Source organism: Podarcis cretensis, assembly GCF_951804945.1.
Source record: "Podarcis cretensis genome assembly, chromosome: 2".
In the NCBI taxonomy this organism is placed as follows: domain Eukaryota; kingdom Metazoa; phylum Chordata; class Lepidosauria; order Squamata; family Lacertidae; genus Podarcis; species Podarcis cretensis.
Genome location: NC_137171.1, coordinates 18,861,467 through 18,888,764, shown reverse-complemented (window position 1 = coordinate 18,888,764; position 27,298 = coordinate 18,861,467). Strand labels below are relative to the sequence as shown.

At 41.7% G+C, this 27,298-nt stretch overlaps 1 protein-coding gene across 2 annotated transcripts; it reads left to right on the top strand.

Annotated features, from left to right (window-relative positions):
* On the top strand, window positions 1-27,298 carry MMD (monocyte to macrophage differentiation associated). 2 transcript variants are annotated; one of them, XM_079965680.1, is made up of 7 exons: window positions 1-193; window positions 14,261-14,342; window positions 17,515-17,675; window positions 18,652-18,726; window positions 19,794-19,895; window positions 21,128-21,197; window positions 24,449-27,298. In XM_079965680.1, exons 1-7 carry the CDS (start codon window positions 114-116, stop codon window positions 24,647-24,649), a joined length of 771 nt encoding a protein of 256 aa, XP_079821806.1. In that variant the 5' UTR covers window positions 1-113; the 3' UTR covers window positions 24,650-27,298. The 2 variants fall into 2 exon arrangements, with proteins under 2 accessions (XP_079821806.1, XP_079821807.1); XM_079965681.1 differs by lacking the exon at window positions 1-193 and adding an exon at window positions 5,932-6,281.

Genomic DNA, 27,298 nt, shown 5'->3' with positions numbered 1-27,298 from the left:
CCATTCTCACTCTTCAAGAAGACTGAACAAACTAAATCAACATACACCAGGAGGGAGCCAGGATTCCTGCCTGATTACTCTTCTGTTACTTAGGAGGACTTTGGTGTTAAAGAATGTCCAACAGCTCATGGGGCAAAAAAGGGAAATCTTTGACCAACAAGGATTCATTTGAGACTACTAAAAACCCAGAAAAGTGAGTATTCTCTGGGCAACAAGTCAGAACTAGCAGGTAACATCTGCCTCTGAAATTATAAGCAGCAGTTCCATGCTGCACTCACTCAAACTAGCACTCAACATCTGCTACATCAAAAGTTGACTGATCTTGCTTCTATTCTCCACCCCTATCCCAATGTTTGCTCCGAGACTTGTAAGTTTCTCATGCATAATCTTATGTCTGACTGATTTCAGTTGAGCCGTGTTTTGGTTGAGCCATGGACTGTGTGTGGTCATTATGACAGCACCACTGGGGCTTCTGCATGAATTTACAGATCTATATTGTTATCAAATGTTTCTGTGCAGGGACTTACTCACTGCTAGTACTAACCTTTAGACTTACCATGTAGTGTTGGCTCGCAGCACTGGAAGCTTTCGAGTATGTCCTTTTTCGTCTTGGTTGAGGTTCCTGTCATTTGGCTTGAGCGATCTGTGGTATGAAGGATTTGATTTGGTTATAAAATGAAGATCGAAAAGGCAGCTGTTAGAAGAACTGCAAGCACCTCGTTTCTGACCTGTCACTCTGCTAGGTTTCTGTCTCTCAAAATGAACAATATGCACATATAATTCAAAGTGACTGTGATACGCATGAGGGTAGGGGGCTGCTGCAGAGGAAACCCTTGTATATCAGAGATTAAAATGACAACACTGGAGTCTTCTAAGAAAATAATCTGTGCTTGTTAAATTCACCCTGGTGAGTTGCTGCTGGAACAGATATTGACAATAATGAGAAGTTGCATTTTGTAATTTGAGTCTCTACCAGGAATGATGCAAGTTTAGTTTTTAATGGCAGCTCCCTAAATTTACTAAATAGCCTTCAGAAGGCACCACCTATGATTATATATACACTATGTTACCACGCTATTCAGGAGGAAAATGGCAATCCAAAGGGTATATAGGTCTGTTATTCAGATTGTGCTTTTTGATTTTTGGTGTAATCCAAATATTTAAATACCTAGAAAAGAAATAGTAAAGCCAGGAAGAGATAGCATTGGTTATATTCAACAGACAATTCAAACTGGCATTTCTTGCATTTAAAGCTTCCCATTTACAGCATCTACTATAACCTCCCCTTAGAAGGAAAAGCCTGGAACATAATAGCAGCAGCCGGAGATTAGAAGAGATTGCCATAATCACATTCATTTATATATTGTAATTTTTGAAGATATTTTGTTGTAAGCCACTGATATAAATATAGGTTAGATATAATGAACAACCCACTGATTTCTATGATACTACTTTGAGTATGACTTCATTGTTTGTTTGTTATGGGTTGACTCCAGAGTTTGACCCTTTATGTCCCTGAAGCAGAAAAATAGTGAGGATGATATGCTAGTACTTGACCCATACTAGTGACGAGGCTGTTCTATGCTTTATTTGGCAGCAGGCCCACTGGATGGTAGGTAGAACCCAGGTTACAGCCAAAAGTGGCATATCTATACCCTGTCCCCCAAAGATCTGGTCCAACTTTCTGCACAATGTGACATCAATGTGACATCATTCTGTAAGTTTCCTTGCCCCTGCTAGTGGGAGCCAGTGAAATGGAATAGGGCAGGCTTCCTCAACCTCTGCCCTCCAGAAGTTTTTGGCCTACAACTCCCATGATCCCTAGCTAGCAGGACCAGTGGTCAGGGATGATGGGAATTGTAGTCTCAAAACAGCTGGAGGGGTGAGTTTGAGGAAGCCTGGAATAGGGTCTGGGTGAACCCCACAATTTAATGGGATCTCGTTACACAGGGAATTTCTTTTCTTTTTTCGTTAGGTGAACAAGAACTAGGCGCTGGTATAGCTATCCCCCTGGTGCCTAATTCTACCCTGAGAAAGGGATCTGAAGCCAATCCTGCCTCACTTACACGTGGGCATGATTTGTGTTTCCCAAACACATTTGTCTCATTTGTACTATATTTTTAGATGCGCACTTAAAGCTTAGGTGTGTACCTAAAAATGTAATGTTTGAATCAGTGTTAGTTTGCACTGCTTCAGTGACTGGCACAGCATTACTCCTTTGCAAGTCTCACATCCATAGGATCAAGCTGTCAGTCCGAGTCAAAATAATGGGACAATATGAAAAGCAGCTTTGGGAATGTGGCGCAAGCTGGCTTGAATGCATCTAAGTGTTTTTTAAACTGCAGACTTAAAGGATGTTATTCTGATCTATACTTTTCGGGTGCTTGGCAACAATGCGGGTTGACAACAATCATTCATGATACTTTCCTCATCAATCATTTCCCTCTTTGCTATCATTTTGCTATTGCTAGCCTTTTTCAAAGCAATTCCTTTTTGTTCTTGCATTCTTCTTCCCCATAACACCTCTTTGATAACAAAACTTCCCCCCAGCTTTGTTACTTCTTTATGTCCAGCTGCAGTTGATGTGCTTTGAATACGGCCTTTGTTTTTAAGCCTCAGTTACACACAAAGGGCTAAGCGGGGGGGGGGGGGGGGGGTGCTGTCTTTCCGCTGTCATTTGAAGGAAATTCAGTTTGTTTGCCAGCCTGGTAATTCTTTTTCTTTAAAAGGACACTTCTGCTTGGTTTCAACTGCAAGGCTATGTACTTCGTAGGACAAAGTGAACTGTATTTAGCTGCGCCTCACATGGAAAAGAAATTATGAGCTTTAAGAGGAAAAGAGAAATAAATGTGTTTCGAAACAATAGTAGTGACGCATAAAACATCATTAGAAGTTGCTACTTTGGCTAACAATCGCAGAGCAGCTCCCTCACAACTGAATGTTTAAATGACTCAGCTAAGAGGGCAGTGTTTGATTCCATGAGTCTTTCAGACATAATGGAAACCGTGAAAGATGCCAGTTATATGATAAAGGTAAAGGTAAAGGGACCACTGACAATTAAGTCCAGTCACAAAAGACTCTGGGGTTGTGGCGCTCATCTCGTTTTACAAGCCAAGGGAGCAGGCATTTGTCCACTTCCGCAGACAGTTTTTCCAGGTCATGTGGCCAGCATGACTAAGCCACTTCTGGCGAAAGCAGAGCAGCACACTGAAACGCCATTTACATTCCCGCCAGAGTGGTACCTATTTATCTACTTGCACTGCGTGCTTTTGAACTGCTAGGTTGGCAGGAGCTGGGACCGAACAACAGGAGGTCACCCGGATGTGGGGATTCGAACCACTGACCTTCTGATCGGCAAGCCCAAGAGGCTCAGTGTTTAGACCACAGCACCACCCATGTCCCAGTTATGATAAAGATCCATGCAACTGGGTTCTCATGCTGTTAGTTCTTTCAAACATTCTTCTGTTTGCAAATCAGTGACTCTCATGCAACTGGAAGAACATCTCTTAGTATCTGGCTGGTGGTAGAGACCACTGCTTCTGCAGCACCTGACCTGCCAATTGACCAGCATCCTAAACTCCTACCTCTTTCTCCCTCACCGCCTGCAATTCTAGGCTGCGATTCTGTGACCTCTTCTTCAGCAGAGGCTCAAAAGAATTTCTATGGTCAGTTTACCAACACACCTATTTGCAGCTCAGCCATTGCAAATTGTTACAAATAGGCAAAGAAAGGTGTTCAGCAATGCATAATGCCGTGTTTCCCATGTTAGCAACAGCTGTGTGTGTCTAAGCGTGAATCCTGACCGAAAAGAGGTAAGCCCAGGCCAGCGACTCATGCAGAGATGCAATACTAAAGTCAGTTTATGGTCCTGCTTCATCTCCAATTCGAACAACCCAATAGCATGCCAAAACCACTGGATCCCAGCAGAGGTTGAAGGTCCAGAACAGTGACTCATGAAGAGAAGCACAGGGCAGCCTCTTCTGTGGAGAAGCGCAAGTGTCTTGCATCACACTGTTCTCTTTTTCTTCAAGCACCCAATGTGAGAATTACAAGCGGAGCATCTCTCTTGAGGGAGATGCGCTGAGCGGGGTGAGAACAGGATTGGCACAGAAAGGCCCTCGAGAAACACCTCTTTTGGACTCAATAGTTCTTTCTTTTGGGGGCTCTTTAGAGGTGCTTCTTTGTGTTTGGGTCAACAAGACTTGAGGCGGCCTTCAAGAACCGTCCCCATTTTCAACCATGGAAGGTCAGAAGAGAACAGCTCCTTCCAAGAAGACCCTCTTTTCCAGGGCCAGTCCCTGATTTAGAGAAGCAGTCCCGGTTTCTGATTTTGATCCTGGAATGTCCCACTTTTCCTTAGGACGTCCCTATTTTCATTGGAGAAATGTTGGAGAGGATAGCAGTTATCTGGCCCCTGAACCAAGGAGATAATTAACTATACAGCCTTTAGAAGACACAGGAAAGCAGGCCTGTATAGGGAAATTGTTTAATGTTTATTATGTTGGAAGCCGCTCAGAGTGGCTGGGGCAACCCAGTCAGATGGGCAGGTTAAAAAGAAGAAGAAGAAGAAGAAGAAGAAGAAGAAGAAGAAGAAGAAGAAGAAGAAGAAGAAGGGTGCCAAACTGGGTCTTTGACTCAGGTGAAACAAAGCCTGTTTTCCATTATTATTATTATTATTATTATTATTATTGAATAAGATGTCCCTGTTTTCATAGAAAGGAATGCAACAAGCCCCCTAGGGGGGTTCCTACACGTCCCAAATTTTCTGGACACGTCCAGGATTTAACTGGCGTCTGGGGGAACTTTTGGAAAATAGGCAACAGTGTCTGGGATGTTGAGGTCCCTGTGGAGATGGCAATATTGAGTCAGTGGCTCGTGTCCTTCTGGCTTGCACTCTATTTATAAAGATTTGAGGAGTGAGGTTTTTACCCCTTTATTATTGTCCACGCTGGGGGTGCCCAACCATTGCTACTGTGTCCTTTACTTTTAGCAGATCAAGATGATTAGGTGACAGCAAAAACTGCAAGGTTTTTTAATGGGGGGGGGGCGATGAGAATAAGATCTATATTTGATTATGGTTGTAAACCCCCCAAATGTATTTTCTATTGTTATGTTTTAACAGTACATTTTTATTTTATCCCCATGGCTAGTGGCTGATGCAAATAAAGATTCTTCTGATTATACCCTGGTACTGGTTTGAATTAACTAAATACTGCTTTTTGTTTGATAGCTTGTTTTGCTAATTTTTCGGTTTTATCATCATGCATTTTTCTTTTTCTTCCCTCTTTTTATTTCTTTTATATATTATTTTATATAATACACATTTATTCTAGATGCTTGACAACTGTAATAACTACGTAAGATTAGTTTGTGGGTTTTTGTTTTCTTTTTTGGATGTAATGTTTGTTTAATAAAAGTTTTTTTTAAAAAAAGATTCTGCTGATTCTGATGTTGAGGTCGATTGCCTAAAAAGAAGAAGCTTTTCAAGGAAACTTTAGAGTTTCCATAAAAAAGAGAGAAAGAGCTCAACAAGTTTGGAGTCCTGAGTTTTACTTCTAGAAAAAATGGATGAAAATAAACTCAGGCAGCCAGAGGGCTCCTCCTTCCCTTTCTGAGGTGGATTCCCCTTTGAGAGGAGAGGCAGCCGCTGCCCTGACTCATCCTCGCCCCGGTTTCTAAACCGCGTTCAAATCGAACCACCCTCCTTTTTACCTCACCGCCCGCCGCCTCCCTTTTCCCGCCCACCGCGCGCGCGCTCCCCGCTCCCCGCCAACCGCCCATTGTTCTCCCGCCGCTACCCTCCCTCTCCCTCTCCCTCTCCCTCTCCCACCCCCTTCTTCCTTCCCAACCAATCGGCGTCTCCGGCGGTCGGGCGTGGGCGGGGCTTCCCGATACGGCCTCGGCACCCGACCCGAACTGACAACCGGCGCGCGCGGAGGGGGCGGGTCCGAGCCGAGGGCCGGAGCGCGCGGCGCGAGAGCCGACGGCGCCGCTTTAAAAAGCGGGAGCCCCGCCGCCGGCCGGCCGGCTGCCTCTCTCGACTTCGCGCGCGACCCCAAGGCAACGGCAGCGGCAGCAGGAGCCCCGGGCCTGGCTTCGCCTCGCCTCGCCTCCTCCAGCTACCTCCGCTCGGGGCTGGCAAGCCAATGAGGGCCCGGACTCCGGCCCTCGCCGCCTCAGGAGCCGCCGGGAGCCCCCCGTGCCGACCCCCAGCTCGCCTGGCTCGACGTGAGGCGGCTGCGCTGGACCCCCATGCGGCGCCTCCAGGAGAAATTCAGGAGGTGAGGCGCGCGCGGGCGCCTGGGCGTATGTGTGCGAGCGGCAGATTTCATTTATTGGGATATATTCAGGGTTTCTCTCCCGGGATGATATTTTTCTCCGCTTAGGGTCGAGGCGGATTCTTCTAGTGCATTTCCCTCCGAAGCCTTTGATCCTCACCCGGGGAAACTCCGCTCACTCTTGGGGATCCCCTTCCCCCCCCCCCCCCCCGCGATCGTCTCCTCCCGATTGCACGGGCATCCAGATCACTTGGTGCAGATAAGATACCCCCCCACACACACTTTTAACATGGGGTGTTAAACCCACCTTCCTAGTCTCTAGTCGCAGCCTTTCTCAACCTGTGGGTCCCCAGATGTTGTTGAACTACAACTCCCATCACCCCTAGCTAGGAAGGCCAGAGCTCAGGGATGATGGGAGTTGTAGTCCAACAACATCTGGGGACCCACAGGTTGAGAACCGCTGTGTGCTAGGCATGACCAAACTTGGCCCTCCAGATGTTTCGGGATGAAAACTCCCATGCCTAGCTAACAGGACCAGTGGTCAGGGATGATGGGAATTGTAGTCCCAAAACATCTGGAGGGCCAAGTTTGGCCATTCCTGCAAGTTTAGTCTATTGAACCCTCTTCTCCTACACCCACACCATAGTTTCTTACGTTTTCCGCGAATGCATTTGGGGAGGCTGCCCTGGTGGTTTTGCAGAACCCCAAGATGCTGTCGCCTAGGTTAGTTTATCCCTTAGCAAGGGTGCAAACTTGAATAAAATATTGGGGCTGGGGAGGAAGGGGTAGGTAAGCATCACATAATTGCATGATACACCATTTGAATGGCAATGCGCAATGGCAACCTTTTTGGGGGGCGGCCCCCCCCTCAAATATTTTATGGGGGGCAAAAGTTGGCCCCTATGTCCCTTAGCCTGTTGTGATACTATCACAGATCTTAATTCCACACAGGGTAGACCTTGCCTAAACAAAGCAAAGTGATTGTGCGGGTCATGGAGAGATTGCGACAACAGAATTGAGTGGTGGTAAATATTATGAATGAGTTAAAACTGAGGGAGTGCTGTGAATGAAGTAAAGTGTGTATGTGGCACCAGGGAAGGTGCTGGAAGTAGTTTCCTTTGGTTGATGTAAAGTAAAAGGGTGTAGCATGCAATCCTTTGTTTCCTGTTTATTTGACTCGTTTGTTTGGACACTCATGAGGGCCTTGGCTTAAGAAATCAGTAGGAATTTCTGTAGTTGATACGGATTTGATATTTCTTGTCTTGGAAAGTGCTTTGGTCTCCATCTATAAAACATTCTCATAACAGTGTTTGTGCAAAAGAGCAGCTGAATAGGACTAAGTACAAACAGGTTTGGGAATACGTGTGCTGGGTGAAAATCAATAGTGAGAGAGAGCAGTGGAATTGGATAATTCAAATATGACTTCTCCAAGATGGTGTGGAAAGGGGAAATGAGATGCTTTTCAGCTAAATTTTCCTTAAGAGAGATCTTACTGTAGTTTATAATGTAGTGAATTTTCTGCTTCATTTTGCGTCTCCTTCATGTTCCTGTTGTACCTTCATTGATGGGGTACAGATCCTTTTAACTCTCCCAGGGCTCTTCCGCATATTGCACTGTTCAGAAAGTCACACTTAAAATCACATTCTTAAAGTGGGGATGCTCTGACAAAATTCTTTTATTTTCTAGAGGGGGAAAAACATCTCACATATTTACTTGCAAAAGCCAGTGGAATTTGATTGTGCATTCCTGCACTGTAGTAACATGCATTGTTCTTGTATGAGCAAAGCAGGAAGGTTGTTTTCATGCATCTGACCAGAAAGAAGTCACCTCCAAGATTAATCCCTTGAAGCAACAACACATTTACCCCAGAAATAGCACTTGACTTGACCTGTTGGGTCATATTCAACTAATGTTTGCTCAGAGTAGTCTTATAGTACTGTACCTCCTTTACTGCCATTCTTCCTGAGAGTGTTAGCAATGATCTTAGGGAGGCAAGTGTTCCTGGCCCAAGGCTGGGTATGAAAGGCATTTGAAATTCAACCCCCTGCACTAATTTCATGCTCTTGCTTCTCTCCAATTCTTCCTATGATTCTGTATTTTCCTGTTCATCTGTGGTTTTCATGACACCCCCTACCGCTTTACCATAAGGGTAAAGCAAACAGAGTTAAGAAACTTTTTGAGAATAAGAGCTGGGGTTTTCAGAGAATGTGGGTATCCAGTACTGCACATTGCTGTTGTTTACTGGACTCTTAAAACTTTATATGCAAGTGGAAGTCTTTGTTTGCACAATTTTCTCTCTTCGAAAGGTGGGTAGGCATCGGATGGCTGAGAGAAGAGGTGAGTACAGTATACTGCTCTGCTTTTAGAAAGGAAATAGATCACGGTGAAAGATGAGGCTTTTCCATCTTCTGGAAGTGGGTGAAAGTTCATATATCCGGTGTTTGTCATACTCATGTTGGTTGAACTAAGCTTCTCCTTCACGTATGGCTGTTAGAGAGGATTTTCAGCATTTTTCTCCTCTCTCTTTTGGATGATTGACTCTGCAGTGAGACAGGATTCATCTGTTTGTTTTGGCTATGTTACAGTCTAGAACTGGGAAAGAGGGGCAGCAAAGAATGTAAAAACAATTTGGAAATCATTAAAAAGGGGCAGAAATAGATTCTTGCTCAAATTAGGTCATTTCTGTCCAGCAATGTGTTGGTTCATAAATGGAATTAAGATGTCAGTAGGAATGTTTGTATTGCATAAAGAGGCTAATATCTGGAATTTAGATGTTTATGATATTTATTTTTTCCATTTGTACAGTATTGCTACTTCAGTGCTTGCAAAATACATCTATTTATTTTTTAAAAGGAAAGGAATAATAGAAGTATGGGGGAAGGAGGGAGGCGTAGTTTAATGATTGAGCCAGTTTTGTACAAGGTTCATCCCCATATTGATAAGCTTGCCTCCATCTGTTTTACACATGAGGCATACTGAAGCAATGGCTGCCTTTTTCCTCTTGGTTTCCCAGCTTTTCATTCTTACTTTGAACAGACCTTTCCTCTTTACTTGTATGACCCTGGAACTGTTGACTATGGTCAAGTAGGTATATTGTTAAAATTTGGGCTCTGGTAAAGAGGTATAGCAGTGTTATATTTTATCTATTTCATTTCACTTTGATACAGCCTCTGAGTTGTAGCCAACTAAATTCTACTCAAAAGTAGATTCATTGAAATAAATGGAGTTAAGTTAGTTATTCCCATTGAATTCAACCGGTCTACTCTCATGTATGGTTAACATTGAATTTGACTCTTTGTCAGAATGTTTTTGGCTAAAGCCAGAATCACCTTTCAGGTACAGGCAACAACCATTTTGCATGGGGGTTATTTTCCTGACCCCCACACATGTTGGTGGAGCATGCATAAATCTGCTTTGCCAATGCCTCGCCCCTTTTCCAGACACTTCTGGGTTGCAGTGATGTGTGTGTTTGTGTGGTTGCGCACATACTGGACAAGCATAAAATGGTCATTGCCTGTGTATACGTTCCAGCACCCAAATTCTTGGGGCCAATATAAATTTTCTTGGTACCAGCCTTGGAGAAAACTAAGTGGTTCTTAAGTGTCGTTGGCTGTGGTACTTGCTAGAAGCTTTTACCAACACAACTAGCACACTCTAGCCATAATGCCTCAAAAAGCTCATAACCAAGTTATAACAATATGAGCTTTCCAATCTTTTTCAGTTATCCATACAGCTGGACACAAGGGCAACTGAGATTCGTACTTGGAATTGCAGGCAGAACAGCTGCAATTAACTAATCTAACCTCTGAACATTGACCTAAAAAAATTAAAAATACTATATTTTTATCTAGTAATTGTTGCCCCTTTTGTAGATAGGCAGGCACTAATCCATATGTGTTTATAGGTTTAAAGACATGTTTGAATCTGTAAGGAGAGAGATGCAAAGCTGTGCCTTCTGGCAGAGGGATGTTGCCAGGCTGCAATATTGAGTTATTCAGTCCGCACAGCCGAAGACGTCTTTGAGCAGCTGTACCTTTGTGGATTGTCAGGCAGCAAAAATCTTGGTGGTGGTGTGGCAATGGATAAAACACTGCAATTCTTCCAATGTTTTGACCCTCACAAAAAATGTTAATCACAATGGAGGGAAATGGAAGATATTTACCTTAGAGTGGGGAATATTTTTCTACCTGAGGGCCACATTCGCCAGTGCTGGGTGTGGCCAGATGCACAAATGAACAAAGTAGTGAATGCAAATTAACCATTGCACAGTCGGCTCGTTTTCTACACACACTTGCATAGCCTGTTGTATCCCCCATCCAAGCAAGGAAGAGGCGTTGCCTGAGTTAGGCAAGAGCACTCAAGGAGAGGATGAACCATAGGGTGTGTGTCTGGGGCAGGGGTGTGGCCTGGGTGTGGTGTAGTCTTGAGAGGCACTTCAAAGTCGGGAGTAAGGCTGATCACTTGTCACACTTGCCATGGTAAGAGTGGCATTGACAGAACTGTAGAAGCCTGAGCATGTGTAATTTAATACCTGTATCTGGAGCCATATTTGCAGAATGAAAACCCCTAAATCGGGATTTTCTCCAGATTGTCAAATTGCCCAGATTTATCACTAAAGAGAAGGTTTTCCAGGGCAAAAACCTCTTAGACCTGTGCACAGGACAAGTGCAAGTCTGAATGAGCCCTCTATATCCTCAGATGAGGCTTTTGGCAGCTGGGTGTAGCCTGGAGAATAAATTCCTGATATATAAGATCCTGTGTATTTAGGCCATCAGATTCTTTTTTTCCCCTCATCAGCTTTCCAAATTAAGAAATAGCAGGCTAAGTGTATAGCACAGTTGATATTGCCCTCACAACCTGAGGCTGTTACAAAAAGCAATTTAGCAAAACCATATCTTCCCCTTGCTTCCAAGGCTATTTAAAAATTGACTCCTTTCTTTTTAGCATGCACACTGAGCAATGTGTTATATAAACTCCTGTATGAGACTTTACTGGCGCAGCATAAAAGAACTTGTATGAATACCCATTTCCCCATCTCTTTTGTGTGTTACTTCTAGATTTTATTTTATTTTATTTTGTGTCTCTCTTAGATGGTGAGCCTGTGGGCAGAGACTGTCTTTCAAAAAATTAAGTGTGTATAGCTCTGCAAAACAAACTATTGTTATGAGTGGAAACAGGATATTGTCTGTCTCCACAAAGTTCAAAGAGTTTCTTTAAACAAATTATTTGTTAAGGCTGCAGTTCTAAACACATTAGCTAGGGAGCAGGCCCTACTGAATGCAGTAGGACTTAAAGCACAGTCCTATACATGTTTTTTTTGGAGATAAGATGATAGGTTTTTAATAATTGTTGGTGTTTGCAGCCATATGAGTTTTGTTGCCAAACTGCTAGATTGATTCTGTGGTCCTCTGCTGATATAACTGCAGATTTCAGATGGACTAAAACAGTCTGGTGTGTATTATCTACACTGTGACAATATAATTTTTGAAAGCAAACAATTTTAGTGCAAACAGCTATCCATTTACTACTTTAAAATCATCACTTCAGTAATGCGGTTTCTAGCAAGAAATTTACCAAGTGGCACTGGCACTATAGTTGTTTATAGAGATTAGCACAAAATTTTATGCATGTTTTGGGAGTAAATAAAAATATATAGACTTTGGCTCACTAGTATTTGCAACTAGTATGTATTATGAAGCTTGTAATTATTTGGTCACCCAGTACAGTAAGATAGGAAAATAGTATTTTCATATTGTACAGGTGGGGCACTGAGAAACAGAAACAAGATAACCTAGAAACAATAGAGAGATCTGCATAAAATTTTATATTCAGATGCAAAGTTATTCCTGTTCATAGCAAATGGTATTTGCATAGCCACAGTAGGACAGGCAGCAGTACTGAAGACTATAGTTAGAAACATTCATACTATTTCAGTCTACAAACCTTCTAGATGCGCCTCAGTGTATTTATTTGAGATGAATCCCATTGGGTTAAGCTAGATGTACTTCCCAGTAGTCCAAGCAAAGTTAGGCTTTGGGGTTAACTAGTCTGTTTGCTTATTTGCAATGGAATAACTCCATGGAATTTTGCAGGAGTGGAATGGAATGGGTTGCATACATCCGAAACACAGTTGGATATTTCAGTTTCAAATCTCAACCCTTGTACGGGTTTTGAAGGACACCATATTGAATGTTCAATGTGGCATCTCCCTTGAAGATTGAGACATCAGGGTGGAAGCTGGTGTGCATATCAGGACAGCTCTCTACATTTTGTGTACAAACCATAGTTTTATCCTATGTCTATTTTTGAAAGGGACCATGAATAAAACAAAATAGATTGTAAGATCATAACGTAATATATGCACTGGTGAGTGAGATATTAAAATTAAAGTTGGTGTGTATGTTCAGGAGATAGTTATAAATTACATGTTAATGTATGAACTTGCCCCCTACCCCCATTTTGAAAAAAGGGTCCAGGAGCAAGTGAGATCTCTTAAACACTTCACTTCACTACTGTTGCTGTGGTGTAATCTTGCCAGACTACTCCAGTTTGTATTATTATTATTATTATTATTATTACTATTATTATTATTAAATTTATATCCTGCCCATCTGGCTGGGTTTTCCCAGCCATTCTGGGCGGCTTACAACATATATAAAAATGCAACAAAATCTCTAGCAGTAAAAAAACCAAGTAGCCTATAAAAGCAACAAACAAACCAATAAATCAATAGAAACCAATAATAATAATAACAGTAACAATAACAATAATGAACAGTTTACAGTTATGCCCGAATTAAAATATCTGCCAACCCCAACTAATCATTTAACCAACCCAACAAAAACAAAACAGAGAAACCAAAATTAGAACCATTTAAAACATTTTAGCTAGTTGCCCCAACCCAAGAGTTGTTCCAGCAATGTCCCTTCGGCCTCCCAGGAGCCCTTTAGCTATTCAGGGTAAGTCTGGACCCTACCCCCTAGGCCAGGTGGAAATGGGCCTTGCAACGGGAAGCAGTCTTTCTTCCAGCCCTCATGGTGGCAGCAGAAGTCATAAAACCAGACTGAGCAAAAGCAGTGTTTCAGCATTTGTTTGATAAATACTTCAGAGTTGTGCAATTTTTTTAAAAAAGGAAAGTTACTGGTATGAGAGCTTCAATGTATCCTGATAATCGTGGTGTTGTAAGTGCCACACATAATTTCTTAATTTTATCATTTCGGGTGTTACTTGTTAAAGTATCCTTATTGGGTTCATAAAAACAGAATGGCCTGCTTAGTAGTTTCAAAAGTGTCTGTAAGCTTCCAGCATTTGCTGAAAGTCAGTTGACAATTGGACAATTGGTGTGTTTGGCCCAGTTGTATGCTGATAATAAACGTTATTGGTAACTGTAAAAGCTTGTGTTGGTGGTGTGATACCAAGACAACAGATGAAACCAGTTTCTCATATGCTTGTGACAAGAACACCTCTGTATGTGTCTCTCTCCTCCCCATTTGTGGAAACAAAGACAAAGTATCTGCAACTGCATTTAGTCATTGTTCTCTTTCATCCCTTCCATTTTTGTAAACCCAAATAAGTCCATGGTGGTATATGAATAAATAAAAGGCTTGTGGCAGTCCGTTGAAGTCCTAGGGCTTACAAAAACTTTTTTTTAAAAAGATGCCTGTGGTTGGAGGATGTGATGTGTATGTTGAGATTTTTATTTTATTCGTAATTCACGTAGGCAGCTAATTGAGAAGTAGGTCCCTTGACGATAAAATCTGACTTGCTTTTCTTGTCACGAGTAAAGAAAATACTGCTGCCTTTTGTACTGTAGGAAAAAGTGTGGAACACAGTGCTTCCAAATGATGCATTACATTTCTTCACCTCCCAATTAACCTTGGTCTAGGTCACAAACTGCTATTGCTGAGCGTTCTGAGCTTGTTCCTCTACATCCTTTTAAGTTAACAGTTTGCATCAGTAGTATGCTTTGCTTGTCTCAACAGATTCATGAACCACCCAGCTCCAGCAAATAGCCGTTACAAACCTACCTGCTATGAGCATGCTGCTAACTGTTACACTCATGCGGTAAGTAAATTGATCTATTGGCAGCACAATCAAAAGTAATTCTAATTCCCATCTGTGTAAGATTTTGTTTTATTCATAGTTTGAATATAGGCTGGTACTGCTGAATTGTCGTTGATACAGTTGAGACTGCTGCAATAAGTAAATGTTCTGGTACAACAGCCGAGTCCACACATTCCATTGATTACTCATTCATTCATTCATTCATTCACTCATACATAACACATACGATCTTTTTCCATTCTGCTCCATGTTTAGGAATCAACAGTTCGCTAAAGCCTCATGAGGATCTACTTTCCCTAAACTAATAATTGCTTAAAGATTTTTCTCCCACTTTGGAGGATCTAGAGAGATTTATTTCAAAAACGTTTTGACACTCTTTTTAAAAAATAAGACAGCAGCAGTGTTTTAAACTGAAGCATATGTTCCATCTCAAAGTGGCTTCTAAGGCTGCCTAAAGTATTGTCCCACAAACAAAATATTTACTAGTCTTGCAGCCCATGCATACTGTTAGTAATCCGTGGCCTAAAAAAGAAAAAGCACAAATTCTTATAAAGCTTTCCTATCCAGAACCTAAAATGGAATTATTTATTTCTCTCCAGGCTTTCTGCTGAACAAAACTCTGATTAATCTTTCAAACAAGGCTGCCTTAACTGTTGCGCACAACATATTATACCAGAGATTTTTGCTTATGTTTTGCTTTTTAAAAATTCTAGTTTGTTCTGCTTTCAGGATAAAGGTAATGATAAATTATTGCCAGAAAGAACTTTGTCTTTTGATTGTTGTTTCTACTTTGTCTGAGTTTTATGTTTTGTTTTATGTTTTATTTAGTAGCATTGATTCATTCTTTGCCAGCTCATGGTGAAATGTGTGGTTTATTCATAATACAGCCTTGGTGGTGTTTGTCAGTAGTTTCCAGTGGGCCATCAGTAAAATGCAAATACAGTGGTACCTTGGTTTAAGAACAGCTTAGTTTATGAACAACTTGGATTAAGAATGCTGCAAACCGGAAGTAGGTGTTTTGGTTTGTGAACAGTGCCTTGGAAGCAGAACATGTTCCGCTTCCTGTTGTGTAAATTGAGTCCCACACTGCTATGGGAAAGCATGCCTTGGTTTAAGAACGGACTTCCGGAACGGATTAAGTTCGTAAACCAAGGTACCACTGTACATTTGTATGTTTAAATGTCAGGTTTCATAGAAGCACTACAGCGGAAGTCAGTCCATGTGGTATCATAATGTGCTCCCAGTGTTCACTCTCACAGGAAGTGGGGCTGCTCTGAACCAGCTGATTCTTTTAAACAAATAGCAGATAATATTTCAGTAGCATAATGCATAGCAGCTTTTCTTAAAATTTAAAGGCTTGGGACATTAAGAGATGAATTACTTTTATCTTGCTGTCGAATGGATTGCTTTCCTGCTATAAAGCTGATAGTTTACAACATCTGCAATGTTTGTATATTGGCATTAAGAAGGCATCTGAAATCACCTCCTGACATCACAGTGCGCAGAAAGTTTTACCTTGGGTGTGTGCCATGGATCACTAGATACTGCAGCTCTTCCTCAGTTTTAGAGTATTTAATAAACTGTTACATTGGTGATTCAAAAAGCAAAATGATTCATTGGGCTGGAAAACCATCAAGCAGGTACATAGTGGGCAAGATGTTGAAATATTTTGGAAGTCTCACTTTGTAGTTTGAAATCAATGAAACAGTTGCAACAAATCATAATGATAGCAATAGTAATACCAATACTTTAGACTTTCAAGTAGTCACACTTCACCGACAATATCTAGTTGTGATCCTCACAACAACCTTTTAAGGTAAGCCAATATTATTGTGCTTAATGCAGGGTGTGAGGGGCTGGATGAGACTAAGAAAGAGAGGCTAGGCGGTCTCAACTAGTGAGTTCACAGTAGAGGAGAAATTCAGACGAGGACTTCCTGATTTGTAGCTTAGACTTTTAACACCACATCCACCATTACTTTCCAAGCTCCCTCTTAAACTGAAAACTTAGTGGTATTTCTAAGGGTCATGCCTTGGTTCATAATTTTCCTTAAAAGAAATTCCTATCTGTAATTTAAAAAAAGTAGGAACAATTTACCGTTTTTTTCGCTTTATAAGATGCATCAGACCATAAGACGCACCTAGTTTTTGGAGGAGGAAAACAAGAGGGAAAAAATTCTGAATCCCAGAAGCCAGAACAGCAAGAGGGATTGCTGTGCAGTGAAAGCAACGATCCCTCTTGCTGTTGTGGCTTCTGGGATAGCTGCGCAGCCTGCATTCGCTCCATAAGACGCACACACATTTCCCCTTACTTTTTAGGAGGGAAAAAGTGTGTCTTATAGAGCGAAAAATACAGTAAGTACCTAAGAGTGAGTAGGTTTGTCTGGAGAACTTGTAAAAATTCCAGCCTTCAGTAATAAGGCTAGAAAATACTCTTCGATTATTGAAAAGGCTTCCGATTAAAATGAAGCACAAAGGGGTAGCCGAAGAGGAACCCTGATCTCATAATAAAAATATCTTCTGTAAAATCTGCAACTTGAAAGGCCTTCCTTATCCCAGTCATGCAGTTTCTCCATTTCCACTTCCTATTTTAGTAGCTTTCATTATTTTGAAATTCGAATTGCTGCAGCTGCTGTTGACCTTGGAAGTAGCATTGAGGTTGACTTGTATGACAAGTTGTTGTTTGAGTGTTTTAAAGGGCGGGGAGTAAATCAGGACGTTATTTATACATCAGTGTGTCTGCATTTGTGTTAGTCCTTCTCTAAGCACTTTGCAGTTTTTGCTTGCACAGTTAACTTTAACAAAGTGTTACTTCCAGCATATTTTAATCCTAGATACAATATACCTTCTGACATTTTGGCACAGCGTTGGGATGGGATGGGTGGGTGACACAGCAGTTCTGTGACCTTCAGCCTAAGCAAATTCTTAAAAGTCTTACTGATGTCTCTGATGTAGAGATGTTTCTCTCTTCCATGATAAAGACAGAAATAACAATGTCTTTTCAACTGTAACAAACCTGGGTATAATGGACAACTTATAAAAACCACTGCTTCTTTTTATTCCTCTTTGAAGCAAAAGGTAGATAGTAGGTGACTGGGGCCTAGGCATAGCAAGTAGAATGTTAAATGAGGTTTGGTAGACTAGCAAATAAACATGTTCTGTTGTTTCCCTAGTTTCTCATTGTTCCAGCCATTGTGGGTAGTGCCCTGCTCCATAAGCTCTCTGATGATCGATGGGAAAAGATAACAGCATGGATGTATGGGATTGGTCTCTGTGCGCTGTTCATCGTTTCCACAGTGTTTCATATAATTTCCTGGAAAAAGAGTCATTTAAGGTATAAATCAAGTATCCATTTGGGGTTCATTCATGCTGCCGTGCACACAACTTGCTGCTTGTAAATTAGGTTGTGATTTATCCGTGCTGCAGCCATTACTGCCGTTCTGCTCATGCAACAGACATCTGCTTGAGCAGCCGAACTTCCTCTCCCATCCCTTGCAGGCCTGCGTGCACCCTCAAAAACCACTCCAGAGAGTTGGAGCAGAGGTGAAGGCCACGCAGGGAGAAGAAAGGGAAGTCCTGTTGCAGGAATAGAATGCCGCCTCTGTGCCATTGGATGCAAACATCCTTGCCCAAAGGAGGTTGGGATGATTTACCGTAGTCACTCTGGGTAATAAGAGTTTTCCTGCTTGAGGATTCTACTGAATTTTGCGCATTATTGGTCTTAAAAATGTTACGTGTATAAAGTTTCAGAGTAGAATAGTGAAAGACACAAGATGGAAAAGATTTGTCGTTGTGCTGCTACTTTTACAGTATAGCCACAGACCACAAAACATTTAGTTAAGGCATCTGTATCCAATCTGCTGCACAGGTACAGGAGAGGAGGGAAGGGATGCACTACCTGTGCTGCTTCAGCACAGGTAATGCAGCAGCAGGTAGTGCACCCCTTCCTTCCTCTCCCACACACTGTTTCTGTACTTCTTCACAAGGTGTAGCTGAACGCAAACTGTATTTGCACAGGATTCCCTGACTTTCTAAGTGCCTGTCTGTCTATCTGACTTATCTATCTACATACATATCTATCATGTGATATGTTGGGATTGTGATTGGCTTCTTTAACCTTAGGTGAACAGCAAAATACCTTCAGTAAAACTAAGATTTAGGGCTACCTATTCCTGAAGAAAGGAACTCTATGGCATGCCTACCATCCTGCTTTTAGATTTTTTAGAATAATGTTTCATATTGGCTAATGTTTCTAGTAACATACCAATTTTTTTAAAGTGATCTATTCCCTTGTTTGCCTTTCCATTTAGGACAATGGAGCACTGCTTTCATATGTGTGACAGAGTGATGATCTATATCTTCATTGCAGCATCATATGCACCATGGTAAGGGTTAAAAATGTGTACTTACTGATAGGACGAAATGGTGATGGCATATTATCAGTGACAGCTTCCACTTAATGGATTGGTTGACTAATTGCTCATGGCCTAATCTGCTGAGAGTTAGAAGCAGGGCAGTGAAATCCTTTTTCCATTTAATAAATAAGGGCTTTGCATTTTTGACAAAGCTGTTCTGATCCATCAAGGACAACGTGCATACATAAGGAGGCTTCTCCTTAGTCATCAACTGCATTCTTGGTAACTGCATGGAAAACAGTGTGTTGCAGATGTACAGGGGCCAGGATGTTTCATATATGACTATAGTAACTGATACTGCTTTTCAGTTCTGCTCTCCCAAAACATCAGTGATCTTAATAGGATTTATAGCATGTAGGGAGTTACTCATTTGTATTGCTTACAGTAGGGGGGGCCGGCCTTTTGGGGCCTGGGGCGCATTTGAAAATCAAAGTAATTGTTGTGGGCACCACAAATTACCCGTTTCACACAAGGAAAACTGGCAATACTCAGGACCTAACCCTGCCACCATACAAACAAAAAGCCTATGACACTCCACAGCAAATAAAACTAAAAACAAAAAGCAGGCAGTACCCTCCCCCCCAAAAAATAGCAACCCAGAAAACAACCCCCAAAGGGACCAAAACACGTAGAACCCGGGGTGCAGGGGAAGGCACCAGTGGGATATCTGAGGGCATCATGGTTGCAGTAAATTCCTTAAAGTTGTTGTAAATTGTTTTATTAGTAAATTCTTTAAAGTTGTTGTAAGCCACCTCAAGAGTAAAAAAAAAAAATTGCTGTCAAGCTGAAGGTTAAAACTAAATATTTGCTGTAAAATGTAAAAACTTCATAGGTATCATCTTTGCACACATCAATATTTTAAATTTACTGAACTAATTTGGGAAAAAATACTTCATGAATTGAATGGTGTAGAAATGAATATTTCTGTCTGAGTAGTTTTAATCCTTTTGTTATATCTGCACGTGGAATACAAATCGTCTTTGATTTGATCTGCCATCAGTTCTGCATTTCATTTGATCACCTTAATATTTTTTTAGGTTAAATCTTCGTGAGCTTGGACCTCTGGCCTCCCATATGCGATGGTTTATCTGGTTGATGGCTGCTGGTGGAGCCATTTATGTGTTTCTCTACCATGAGAAGTAAGACAACATTGTGATTCGTATTTGAATTGGCGTTTCGTAGACTTGGAATCTGTGCAGATGTAAATATTAGTCCTGGTTTTTGGAACTGGGACCAGTTCAAGTTAAGGCCAAGGTTGTGAGCTGGAAATCCAGCATTCCCGTAAGTGGAGTTAGGACATGTTTAACTGAGTTTAGCAATGATCAGGCATAATGTTGAAGCAGTATAGAAGAGAGGAGGACTGGAGCCCTTATCCCCATTAGCCTGCTTCTGATTTCTGAACTATGGTTAAAACGTTGTCAACACAGAACTCTAATATGTGTACTTAACTTACGATTTTGAAAATGGCAAAAATACATAAATGGAAGGGTATCGTGGCTTGTGAATGAACATTCTACATTTGGAGAGACACCTCTTCTTTGTGTATTTATTTTATACGTGGTGTTTCCTTGTAAGAAAAATTGGAACAGATAGTCATCTTGCTTATTTTTATTTAATGAAAAACAAAACAGTTTTAACATAAGTGTATTCTCTTATCTCTTTTGAGAAACACAGACTGAAAAGGCTGAATTAATAGCCAGGCAGTCTTATTACATGTTGGCACCAGGCACATCACCAGAGTGTAGAAAATTACTCCCTTTCACTTGTGAGATTTCTTTTTGATAAATAATTCAATATGAGTGGGTGAAAAGAACCTGGATTTCTATCAAAGAAATAGAAACTCTGGGTGCAATCCATCTTCTATTCCACCAAGTGGAGACAGACTGTCTGCTTCTGATATTTGATATTTATCATTTTCTAGCAAGATTAATAGGTGTAAAAATTCTAGCCACATCAACAAGAGGAAGGCAGATTCTCTTAACGTATGTCCCTGCTCCTTTTCACGTCACCCAAATTTCCTCATCCCACCTCCCAGCTTTTTTGCTTTCGGCTGCCCAAAAGATCTCTGTTTTCTCTGGAGGATATCTTTCCAATGCAGGGACACACTGAGCCGTCAAAGGATAAAGCCTTCTTTTTTGATATCTGTTGGACATTTGTTTTTCCAGATAATGGAATGCTGAACCAAAAAAAAAATATTTCCATTCTGTGGAAGCCCAGTGCAGTAGAGGGTATAACAAAAGATGTGCCACTAAAATTGGCACTGTATTGCTGAGAGAGATAAATGTATGCAAGTGAAAACTGCTGTCTTTTTGAGGCGGGAATGCATGTTTCTTTTGCTTGATTGCAGGCTTACTTTACTTTATTTTTGTAGGTATAAAATTGTGGAGCTCTTCTTCTATCTAGCAATGGGCTTTTCTCCTGCTCTAGTCGTGACTTCCATGGTAAGTATGCTTGCTAAAGAATTTTAAAATCTAAATCTTGGGAGCTATTATTAATACTTATTATAGGTTTGTTTTTTAAAAAGACTTCTGTATTCATTTAGAACTTTGCTGTGTTTCTGTTGCCTAACTTTTTCTTTTTCCCTCCATTTTTTAAAAACTCTAAAAACAACACCAGTAGCAGCACCCACTGTGGTGGAAGTGGAGTTGCCATCCCAACCCCAGTATCTCTGCAACTTACCTGGATGGGACCAACTGGCAGCAGCGAGGTTGGGGTCACATGGATGCCCTGGCAGAACCAATCAGATGCAGGTTCGTTCATGCAGCCCCAACCTTGCCCCAGACCCTCCTAGGTAAGCTACAGCGACATTGGTGTAGGGAGGATGACACCATGGCTCCATCCCACCACTGCTGGCAAATGTATCTTCCAGTGAAGCAGGCACCAACTTAAGGCATCCTGTTTAACATAGCAGAATGATTATATATGGCACCATCCAAATGTCTATAGATTAACAGTGTTGGCCCACATATGCAGTACAGTGGTACCTCGGGTTAAGAACTTAATTCGTTTTGGAGGTCCGTTCTTAACCTGAAGCTGTTCTTAACCTGAGGTACCACTTTAGCTAATGGGGCCACCACGCCACCGCCGCGCAATTTCTGTTCTCATCCTAGAGCAAAGTTCTTGACCCGAGGTACTATTTCTGGGTTAGTGGAGTCTGTAACCTAAAGTGTCTGTAACCCGAGGTACCACTGTATTGTCAGTAAAGGCAATGGAATTTGGGATATACAGTCGTACCTTGGAAGTCAAACGGAATCCATTCTGGAAGTCTGTTCGACTTCCAAAATGTCTGAAAACCAAATTGCGGCTTCTGATTGGCTGCAGTAAGCTCCGGCAGCCAATCAGAAGCCAGTCAGACATTCGGGTTCCAAAAGAACGTTCGCAAACTGGAACAATCATTTCTGGGTTTGCGGTGTTCGGGAGCCAGAACGTACGAGTTCCAGGGCGTTTGACAACCAAGGTACGACTATACTGCTAGAGCCTAGATAAACCAGCAATGCCACACTTGTGCTATTAGCAGATTGAAATGGTTTCTTGTTTGATGGAGCAGCATGCAATGTTTTTTCCATTGGCTTTTAAGCAGTATATTGATAAATTACTCTTAGTTTGTCAGATACGCAAAGCGGATGCAATTAATTTCACTTTCACATATCCATTCAATTAAACTTCCATTACATTCACGTAAGAATATTATTTGGACTAATGCAGCTACCCTTTTGGAAACGGTTTCAGTTTGGCTCAGCTTGTAAGCCTTGGGATAAGAAGGATGTGATTAAGAATAGATGTTGCTGGAACTGCAGCCAGAAATGGTAGCAAACTGGTGCAATATATATAAATTGTAGACATGAAAAAGAGTTGGAATATTCCATCCCCACCCCCAGCGTGTGGCTTCACACCAAAGATGTTTGCATGTGAAGAGTTGGCACTTGGTCTCTTCAACCTGAGTGAATGGTCAACCAATTGGCAGATGAGATTTGATATAACTAAATATAAAAAGGTACACACTAGAGCAATATATCCCAACTTAACATATGCACTGATACAATCTGAGTTGACTTGTCATTCTCCAGAAAAAGAATCTTGGTACAGTGGTAGATAGTTTAATGGTGAGAGCAACTGAGTCTATGCTGACAGGGGAAAAGGCCAATTATGTGTCAAGTGGTATTCGTAAGAAAATGGAAAATGAAATTGCCAATATTGCAATGCCTTTCTGTACAGTTATGATGTAGCTGCACTTTGAATACTATCTACTGCTCTAGTTACCCTATATAAAAATGGATATCCAGGTTGGAAAAGATGCATAAAGGCAAGCAACACTGTCAAAATGTTGGTGCACCTTCTTTTAGAGAAAATGTTAAAGCAATAGAATCTTATTATTTTGGCGTAGTGTGGGGGAAGGAAAAGAGAACAAAGACAGGGAACAACATACCGTATTTTTCGCCCTATAGGATGCACTTTTCCCCCTCCAAAAATGAAGGGGAAATGTGTGTGCGTCCTATGGGGCGACCCCTCTCGCTCTCCAGGCTTCAGGAAGCTATCCGCTAGCCGTGGGAGACCCAGCTCTCCCAGGGCTAGCGGAGAGCTTGCCTGCACCCAGAAGCTTGGGGCGCGCTGAGCTCCGCACGCCCCAAACTTCGGGATTAGCACAGCGCTCCGCTAGCCATGGGAGAGCGGCGTGGCTCTCCCACGGCTAACGGAGACCTTGCCAGCAGTCAGAAGCTTGGGGCACGCTGAGCTCCGCACGCCCCAAGCTTCGGGATTAGCGCAGCGCTCCGCTAGCCGTGGGAGAGCCGTGCAAAGTTGCACGGCTTTCCCAAGGCTAGCGGAGACCTTGCCGGCACCCAGAAGCTTGGGGCGCGCTGAGCTCCGCATGCCCCAAGCTTTGGGATTAGCCCAGCACTCCGCTAGCCGTGGGAGTGCCGCGCGGAGACCTTGCCGGCAGTCAGAAGCTTGGGGCACGCTGAGCTCCGCACGCCCCAAGCTTCGGGATTAGCGCAGAGCACCTGGGGAGAAATAATTTTTTTCCCTTTATTTCCCCCCAAAAAAACTAGGTGCATCCTATGGGCCGGTGCGTCCTATGGGGCGAAAAATACAGTAATAGTCTTTATAAGCCTCAATACAGTGGAGACTGCATAAAGTGGTGCTTTTATCTCCATTGCATTGCGACTTTGAGTCACCCAGAAAATTTGCAATAGATTTAGGAGAGACAAACAAAATTACTTTACACAGTGCAGGATTCATTTGTGGAATTTTCTACTGCTAGGTGAGATGATGGTTCCTGGATTAGATGGGTTTTAAAAGTGCGTAAGACCAGTTCTTCTGGAATTTTTCTAAAGGCCATGATAGCTAAATGGAACCTGCATGTTCAGAGCCCGCATGCCAGCAAATACCAGTTTGCTGGTATATCAGGATAAGCTGTTGTGTTCAAGCCCTGCTTGTAGCCTTTCCAGAAGTCTTTTGCCGGCTGCCGTGGGATCGGGATGAAGGACTACATGGCAACTCCGCCTGAAGCTGCAGGAACAGCTCTGTGCTAACACTCCTTAATAGTTTGACAGCTTTTGCTTGTCTGTGTATACAGTCTCACCAGGCGAGATATTGCTGTACCACTCAGTAGGGGGAGTAGAATGTTATGACCAGCCTCATTCTCTCACAAAGAGTGCTTTAAAAATAAAATAAAATCTTTATTAATCCACAGAACAACACCGATGGACTTCAAGAACTTGCCTGGGGAGGCTTAATTTATTGTATGGGAGTGATCTTCTTCAAGAGCGATGGGATCATTCCATTTGCCCACGCCATCTGGCATCTGTTTGTCGCCACGGCTGCTGCAGTTCATTACTACGCTATCTGGAAGTACCTTTACAAAAGTCCTGCAGAAATCATCCGTCACTTATGATATTAAATACACAAGACACGCACACGTTCGAGCTGCACTATGCCTCCGACTCAGTATTACTTGGGTAAAAAAAATAAATTCTGGGGAAGTGGGGAAAATATTGCACAGGGTGGGGGGGGGGAATGCACTGACTGATAGTTTTTCAAACACATTTACTGTGAACTAAAGTGACAAAAATGTGTCCTTGAATCGCTGTTCATATATCAAGTCCTGGGCACACAGTCCCCACAAGCATTTTTCCTGTGGAAGCCCCTAGTGGAATGAATGGGAAAAGCGCAAAATCACTGTACAAGGCCCATTCTTTTCAGCTGGGGTTTCCACAGAAGCATTTCCCTTTCGTATTGCATCTGCTGTCCGTCAGCAGAAGCTGCACTCCAGCACACAAAGTTTAGTGCACTTAAGCCAATTGGGTGTAAGCATGCCTAACTTTGGTTTGTGGTTTAAAACACCATGCTGCATTATTAATAGTCCATTCTACATTAACAGGGAAAACAGTGTAAAAATGGTTGGTGGCCTGATGTTTACAAATTCTTTTTTTTAAAAAAGATGTATTTAATGGGTTTAATTTCTTCGGTTTTTAAACTGCATAAACTTTTTGAAATGGCAGTTTTGAATTGAGGAAGTTGATGTAACAGCAAATACTTAATTCTTTTCTTTTTAAAGTTGCTTTCTACCACTTTTTCACAAACAATTTAATAAAACGCAAATCATGGAGAGATAAGTTTAAGCTTCCTCCTCCCCCCACCACTTGTACTGATACGACTTTTTATATAAAAATGTTTTTTTAAAAAAATAATTTTTAAAGTATATGCAGCTGCTGTTGTGCAGTTGCAGCTGCAGTGAAACTTTGCAAGAAAACAACTACATTCCACATACTGTCCTGACCTTATATACCTCTTCCAAAGCTTTTTATTAAAAGTGTGTGAATGATCATTATGAAGTTTCAAAATTGGCTCTGCCAAGCTCTTACCTAACAACCTGCTACCCTCCACATTTAATTTAATTATCAGATTTGGATTTATTAAAAAAAACAAAAAAAAAAAACAAATAGTGCTAACTAATACAAAAAAACCCATCCCACAGTGCCATTTCTAGACATAGATGCATGTGTTTATGTGAAAGCACTCTGGAAATAATTTGCTCTTGTAATACAGGTGGTTAGCAATTAGCAGTAAAAAAAATGAAATTACTCGTAAAGCGTTGGTAATTTTGGGAGGTGCCTGAGAGACTGGTGCTTAAAGAATGAGGCTTACAGAGCAATCCATTTGCATATTAACCTGAGAGTAAATCTCATTGTGTTCAGTGGGGCTTTCTCCCTAGCAAGTGTGTTTGGGATTGCAAGTTGAGGCAAATGACTCCCAGAGGAAGACTGTGGGAAGCAAATACCTTGCTCATTCTCTCATTTTCTAAAAGTTATCCTATTAACAGTTGTTTATAAACTTTTGAGTATTAATAGTGGTTCATCACACACCCAAATGGCCTTTTCAGGGAGGGAAGCTTGAAGAACTAGATAGGTCTCATTGGTCAGGGACTTGGTAGCGAAACTGGGCTTTAAATGTGCTGCTCTTTAGCATCCGGATCAATGAACTGTGGTAGCAATTTGATTGTAGAGCTTGTGTATTAAGTAACAAGATGTTAGAATCTCCGTTGTGATGATTGCTGTCCAGTTACTGTAGCATGTCCCACTGTATTATGAATGTCTTATATTAAGATTGAATTTATTCTTTTTCTAACTTGCTCTTTTTCATATCAGTGTTTTAAAAACTAAAACGGAACATGTTGCCTTTTTCAGATTTTATCTGGATATTTTGTCTGTTGGACCAGTAGATATGTACTCTGGGGATGGGAGCTTCCTCCCCAAGGTAATATGTAATTCTCTTCTAGATCTGCTGGTGCGTTGTTACATATATTAGAATTGGGTGCACTTGTATACAGTTTGCAAGAAGGGGCAAATGCTCAGATTAAAGTGGGGCGTTGGAAGCTTGGCTTCCACACAGTATTAGTGGATGACTACAAAATTGTCCCACATCAGGGACACTTCCAAAATTCTTCAGGGCTCCAGGATTTGCATCTGGCTCTGGCAAAGTGGTTGTTGTGTGCCTCTCTGGTCAGTATTGTAAGGTTCCGCATCATTGCAAGAGAATGGAGAAGTTGACACAAAGATCTCATGTGGATATTGGAATCCCTGAATTGGAGTAGACCACGCTTATCTTCTGAGCAGCATGCAAACAAAACAGCAAAACAGAAAATATTTTCTGTGACAGCCCTGGAACATCTGAATGCCTCAGTTGTCTTTGTTGTCGTCTTATTTTCTTGTTTCAACTGATGTGTCTGACTTTAACATATTCACTTTTTGTGAGTTCTTGTATTCTGTCCAAGTGCAGTACTGTTGAGACCACTGAAATGTGTACAAGCTCTGGTTTTTTGTCAGAAACTATGAAACTAGCTCCAATTAATTCCGCTATCTTCATGATGATTTCTTGTGGTCTTTTTAATGTGTTTGTTTTTACGAGTGAAAAGTGTTTTGGTTAAAAAGAAGAAGAAGAAAAAGAACTGAACTCGCCAAAAAAAACGTTGAATCCAGTCTAGCTCCTACAATTTTAAATGTAACTAGATGAATGCAAATAAACATTTTGTGCAATTTGGAAA